The sequence below is a fragment of the Coloeus monedula genome, assembly GCF_965178545.1.
Source record: "Coloeus monedula genome assembly, chromosome: 22".
Lineage (NCBI taxonomy): Eukaryota > Metazoa > Chordata > Aves > Passeriformes > Corvidae > Coloeus > Coloeus monedula.
This window is the reverse complement of record NC_138802.1, coordinates 7,832,978-7,839,481: the sequence shown is the minus strand read 5'-3', so window position 1 is coordinate 7,839,481 and position 6,504 is coordinate 7,832,978. Positions and strand designations below refer to the sequence as shown.

The following is a 6,504-nucleotide window of genomic DNA, read 5'->3' as shown; positions in this document are numbered from 1 at the left end:
CTCAAAGCAGCTGGTGGTGACCCAAGGCTTCAGTGCTACTGGTCTTCAATGCTGAGGCCTTTTCCTCACACCCTCAGGATTGCTGGGGCACAAGACAGGAATTTTTGGATGCACGACCGAGGGTTAGACCCCAGCTCCTTCCCAAACTGCTGCTTTCCCATTCCAGGAGCCAAGCTCATCCCTGGGGCTGGGGGCAGCTTCGCTCTGGCTGGCCCGGAGGGTGTGAGGGAGGCTCGGTTATGTGGTTGCTCTGCAGTGAGGCCAGAGCCACCCCTCTTCATTCTTTTTTCCAGCAAAAGCAGGCAGCAGTGGGGAAAACTCCACTGGGCATGTAGAAATTGGGGTGAAAAGGGTCTGAGCATCAGGGCAGGGGGTGGCGAGTGAGCAACCACGTGTGTACGTGTCAGGGTTAGAAATCGCTGCTCTGCCGGGCACGCCAGAGGAGACGGGAAAAGACGCAGAGAAAATCAGTTGCCGCCGCGTTTTCCAAAATCCCGAGCGAGCGTTCCTGCTCGCCGTCGCTTCCAAGAAACGGAGAGAACCGAGGAGGAAAATTGCGGTGATTCATCGCGGGCAGATCGGAGGCAGGAAATGGGAGTTTGCTGCCTGCCCCGTGCCCGGCGTGGGCTCGGTGGGCTCGGGCTCGCCGGGGCCTGGCTGGCGGCGAGGGCCTGACACCCACGGGTCGAACATCCCTGCGCCGCGGCCGGAGCTGCCGGGGGAGCCACCGGCGAGGGAAAAACAACCGGCGGAGGCCGAGAGCAGGAGCAGCGGGAATTTTTCACCTGCGTTTCTCCGGAGCCATCCAAGCGACAGCTGCCCGTGAGCCGGGGGGGTCCAGCGGGATGGGAGTCCCAGGGGATGCTTAGTGTCTGGTGTCACACACCACCTAAATTTTGGGGGTCAGCATCCCTCCCTTGGGGACCCCCAGGGTGGCCGGTGGGCTGGGGGCTCCATTGAGAAATGAAGCGTGGGAAAAGGGGGGCGGGGCTTGGGGGCTGCCTGTCCGCGGATTGGCTGGGGGAGGGGGGAGACCCCCCAAATTGTGCCGGGAAGGAGAGGGGCCAACCTGCGCTTGTGACGGGGAGACGGCACCGCAGGGACCCTCCCCCCACCATTCGGATGCGCCTGGGGCAGCCGGACCCTCCCCCCCCTCCTTTTCACGCGTTTGCACCCAGGCGGCTGCGGCGGGGCCTCTGTGACACGAGTTGCGCCGGTCTCAGCCCGGCCGAGGGCTGTGGAGCACGAGCCCCCTTTGGGTGGCTGGAGAAGGGCCCGGTGCACTCCTCCGTGGCTGCTCTGCACCAAAAAGCACCCCCAAATCTGCTGCCCTCGTCGCTGGTGTTTTGGGATCACCCCTGGAGAGCCGCGGGGGTCTCAGTGCTGCGTGGCCCGCAGGAAGTGGGATGGAGCACGGGAGGGGGAGGACGTGGGGGGACCCCAAAACCTTGCTGGAGTTCGGGATGTGGGACTGCATGCACCTCGCTTGGGGTCCAGAGTGTATGTTCTGCATGCAGGGATTGCTTAGGTTTCATTTGGGGGGTGGAATGTGGACACTGCATCCATCACGTTTGGGGTGGGGATTTGGGGACCCTCACATCACCGTCGGGATCAGGACGTGGGGGACTGCCTGCATGCTGTTTGGAATGGGGACATGGGACCCTCGAATGGAGCTCAGGAAGAGAAGATGACCTTCACGCACCCCTTTTGTTGGGGTTGGGACACAGGGACCTTTGCCTTGGGGTCGGGGTCAGGTTGTGGGGAGCCCTGCATGGCACCTGGGCTCACAGGGGGACCCTCGTGTTGGGTCTGAGATACAGGGACCCTTTTATTGCGGCCGGGACCTGGGGACATCTGCATTGGCGTCAGGACTTGGGGAGCTCCGCGCAGGGACCGCAGCACCTCCCCAGGGCTCAGCGGGCTGGAAACAGGGGGACAGTGGGGGCAGGTTGTGTCTGTCCCCTCCCTCCTCGCAGGGACAGTGCCCGGGGGCAGGACCCAGGCTCCCCCTGCTTGCTCCAGCACCACCACCCTGGAGGGCTCCGGATAACCCAGATGTGGCATCGGAGTTGCTTAACCCCATCCTGACCCAGCCTTCACCCTAAACCCCGCTGCCATGAAGAAGAAGCCGGGCAATGGGCGGGGGCCGGACCCTGCGGCCCCCCAGCAGCGAGCCCGGAGCGTCACCAAGCCAGCAGAGGTGACTTACCCATGGGCGGGGTGGGGGATGGACACCCCGAGATGAGATTTGGGTGCTGCTGCACCCTCACGACTCCCCAAACCAGCATCTCAGCGTGGGCCGGTTTCCCTGGGGGAGCATCGTGGGAGGCTGCTGCTGACACGGGTGGGTTTTTGCCCGTCCAGTATGTGGGATCATTCACGGTGGAGGAGCTGGACCTGCAGCAACGAGCGGGGAGGTTGGAGGAGCAGCTGCGGACGCTGAAGGTCGGGATCTATCTACCACTGCTCCCCTCGCTGGGAAACACAGGGGACCCCAAATAATCGGGGCACCCACAGGGGCCACAGCCAGACCCCCCAGTGCCACATCTCCCCCGACAGGACTGTCCCAGGAGGAGGTCGGTGGTGCTGAGGTTCAGCTTGCAGGGGCTGAAGGTCTACGGTGCTGATGGGGAGGTAGGGGGCTGGGGGGGTCAAGGGGGATGGGGTGCTGGGGATCAGGGAGGCTGAGTAGGGGGGTCAGGAGTGTTGCAGGGGTGTTGGGAGGGTCAGGGGAGCTGGGGAGGGAAGTCAGGGATGCCGGGAGGGGTCAGGGGTGTTGGGGGCAGATGGGGGGTCAAGGGTGCTGCGGAGAAGGGTGGGGATCTGCGAAGAGGAGTCAGGGTTGCTGGGGTTGGCAGGTCACGGGTGCTGGGGAGAGGGGTCAGGAGTGCTGGGAGGAGGGGTCAGAGGTGCTGAGGGGGTCAGGGGTGCTGGGGAGCTGTCAGTGTTCTGCTGGAAAGGTGCTTTGTGGGGCTGCACCTCTCTGAGCATTGCTTTTCTCTTGAAAAGCTGCTTCGTGTGTGCAAATAGGGGTGACCCTGGGGGGGCCAGGGGTGCTGGGTGCCCCTGACCCCCCTCCCGGTCCTGCAGACGCTGCTGATGGCACACGCGCTGCGCCGGATCCTGTACAGCACCTGGAGGCTCCCCGACCGCCAGTTCGCCTTCGTGGCCCGCAACCCCCACAGCCCCCCCAGCACCCTCTTCTGCCACCTCTTCGTGGGGCTCCCGGGAGAGGTGGTGGCCCAAACCCCCCCCGCACCCCCAAAACACCATAATTATTATTATTTTTAATATTTGCACGCAGCGTCTTTCTCCTCCCGCAGGTCCAGACCCTGCACCTCTTGCTCTGCCGCTCTTTCCAGCTCTGCTACCTCCTGGCGCACCCCGAGGAGCAGGCAGGCGAGGGGGAGCTCCCGGGGCCGGGGGTGCTGCGGGAGCCCCTCAACCCCGAGGAGGTGTCACGGAACGTCAACGCCCTCGTGTCCTTCCGGCGCCTGCCCGCGCCCGCCGGCCTCGGCCCGCTGGGCACCGGGGTAGGTGCCCCTGCCCTGCCCTGCCCCGGCGGCTGCTCCTTCGCACGTCTGCGGGCACGGTGCTCTCACACCTGGGATTTCCACACGGTGTTTCCTTGCTCGGCACCTTGCAGGAGTGCTTTGGCACAGCCCGTCTGTGCACGGGGTCTCGCCTGCCTTTTCTTGCACGGCCTTTCCTTCGCACAGAATATTCTGAGCTGGAAAGGATCCACAAGGATCATCCAAGTCCAGCTCCTGGTCCTGCACAGGACAGCCCCGTTTCTTTCACAGCAGTCTGCGTATGGTGCTTTTAGCAGAGGGGTTTTTTGCGCGGTCTTCTCCCAGGCAGCTCTTGCACGGCCTTCTCACGCGTTTTGTGCAGCACGTTGTCACACCACACATTATTACCTGGTGTCTTGCATGGTGTTTCCTTGCATTTCCTCTCTGTGCAGCCTTTCTTTGCACAGTGGTGTGTGCACAGTGCTTTGCACAGCCTTTTCTCACACGGTATTTTGAGGGTCGCGTTTTGCAGGGCCCACCCTGCACAGCCCGTGCCCACACGCTGCTTTGCACAGCCTGTTTTAAATGGCCTTTCCTTGAGGGCCTTTTCCTGCCTGGCGTTTGGCATCGGGCAATTTGCACAGCAATTTTTTTGCACAGCGATTTTGCAGGAGGTTTTACAGTGCGTTTTTTTCCTTGGCATTATTGCACAGCACTTTCTTTTTCATATGTTTTTGAAAAACTTTTTTTACACAGCACTATTCCTTATAACTTTTTTACATGGCACTTTTTGCAGTGGTTTGCATGGCTGTTTTGGTGTGGCATTTCTTGCAGGGTATTTTTACACAGTGGGTTTTCTTCTTTTTGCCCTGTGTTTTTTCACAGCATGGTGATTTTTTCGCATGGGATTTTTCCATTGTGTTTTTCATGGCATTTCTTCTGCACATCATATTTTGCATGGTGTTTTTTTTCATGGCATTTTCTACACTGCATTTTTTGCAGGGTGATTTTTTTGCACGATGTTTTTTGCATGACATTTTGCACAGCATTTTTTGCACTGCATTTTCCCCACGGTGTTTTGCACACCTTTTTTTTTTTTTTTTTTTTTTTTTTCCCCACACTGCTCTCTTCTGGGTTTTTTTGCGTGGTGTTTTGCACAGCTTTTTTGCTGTTGCATACTTTGGACAGCATTTTTCCGTGTGGTGTTTCACGTGACATTCCCCACGGGAATGGCCAGAGCCCCCAGACCCCTCTCACGGCCTGTCCATCCCCCAGGACCGGCGGCCAGAGGCGGAAGGCAGAGCCTGGCGCCCGGGGAATCCCTACTGCTCGCCGGTGCTGGTGCGCAAGAAAGCCATTCGGAGCAAAGTGCTGCGCTCGGGAGCCTACCGGGACTGCGGGGGCGAGGGACAGCTCCACCAGCAGCCCCGCGACGCTGGTGAGTGCCGGGGGGGAAACTGAGGCACGGGGACACACACAGCCCCAGTACCACGGGGGTTTGGTGGCGAAGAGGGGCTTAACGGGCTCTCGCAGCGGCGGCGGGATGGGAGAGCAAAGGGACGAGGAGTTTGGCCTTCCTGCCCGAAAACGAGAGCGTCCTGGCCGAGAGCGTGTGGGCCTTCGCCGGCATCGCCAGGTGAGTGCGTGAGCACCTGATCCTCGGCACGGCCAGCCCTGCGCCCACCGCCGGCCCCGGCCCCACCGCCGGCCCCGGCCCCACCGCCGCCTCGTCCCCAGGGACGCCGGGGTCGCGCTGCTGCGGCGGGACGTGCCCGGCGCCTTCCTCCTGCGCCCCGACCCCGGGCTGCCCAAGCGCTGGTGCCTGTGGGTGCGGGTGCCCTGCGGCGTCGTGTCCTACGGCCTCGCCAGGACACACCAGGGCCGGTTCTGCGTGGAGGTGAGTCCGGGGCTGCTGGTGAGGGGGTGTCCGTGCATGAGGGCACGGGGGCGTTCGCTTCGGGGCTGCACCTGGGTAAGCGCATGGGATGTGTCTGCGCGTGGGTGTAAGTGCATTTGGCTCATCTGTGCGTGCCTGCACTGGTGTGCTGTGCCTTGGTGCATGGGTGCATGTATAACTGCATTTGGTGTGCCCATGCATGGATGCACTGGTGTGTACATGCATTTACTTGATGTTCTGTGTGTGCTTGGACCACCCATGCCTGGGTGCACCGGGGCTGTAAGTGCATTTGTGCCTTGATGCACTGGTGTGTGCATGCACTTGATGCACCGTGCTGGTGGTGTGCTTGTGCATGGCTGCACTGGTGCCTTGGCGCAGGGATGGGCTCAGGTGTACAGGTGTGGGCGCGCACAGGGGTGTCAGTGCGCGGGGACATCGATTCACAGGGGCCTCGGGGCACAGGTGCATCTGGGCATGGCACACAGGTACCCCCGGGTGTGGGTGCATCCACACTTCGTTGTATAAACGCACCTGAATTTTGGGTGCACTAACGCACAGATACGCGATGCACAAGTGCACTGGTGCGTATTTGACTCACCCAGCCCACTGGTCAGGGTGCCTTTGATCTGTGGGTGTGCGGACACACGGTGCCCCAGTGCCACATGCAGAGGTGTGCACGGGTGTGTTGGACTCACGTGTTCACCTGTGCCCTGGTGCGTGGGTGCCTCGGCTCCGTGGGTACCTGCTGCACCAGGGGTGTGTGCGGTGCGTGGGTGTGCTGGCACGCGGGCACGCAGAGATTTGCTGCGTGGGCACACTCAGTTCAGGGGTGCGTGGGCACAGCCTGCACGGGGGGCTCACCTCTCCCTCTCCCCTCTCTCCCGACGGCAGCACTCCAACACCGAGTTCGCCAGCGTGGCCGCCCTCCTGGCCCACTACTCCGGGACACGGGGAGGCTGCTTCTGCCGCCTGGCCCCCGGCCGACGCAACCCCGGCTATGAGGAGCGGGACCCCGGTGGCGGGGCCAGCGCCGGGGCGGGGGAGGCCGCCTGGGCCCCCACCGCCCCCATCGGGGTGCAGCACGAGCGGGGGTAG

General features: G+C 62.2%; 1 protein-coding gene across 1 annotated transcript; it reads left to right on the top strand.

The window, feature by feature from the left end:
• Positions 1-2,078: 2,078 nt before the first annotated feature.
• SH2D5 (SH2 domain containing 5) lies at positions 2,079-6,504 on the top strand (the record flags this gene model as incomplete). Its single annotated transcript, XM_082295762.1, has 9 exons — positions 2,079-2,200; positions 2,365-2,445; positions 2,560-2,634; positions 3,091-3,234; positions 3,324-3,533; positions 4,788-4,950; positions 5,046-5,148; positions 5,250-5,409; positions 6,301-6,504. The coding sequence occupies exons 1-9, from the start codon at positions 2,117-2,119 to the stop codon at positions 6,502-6,504; spliced, it is 1,224 nt and encodes a 407-aa protein (XP_082151888.1). The 5' UTR covers positions 2,079-2,116.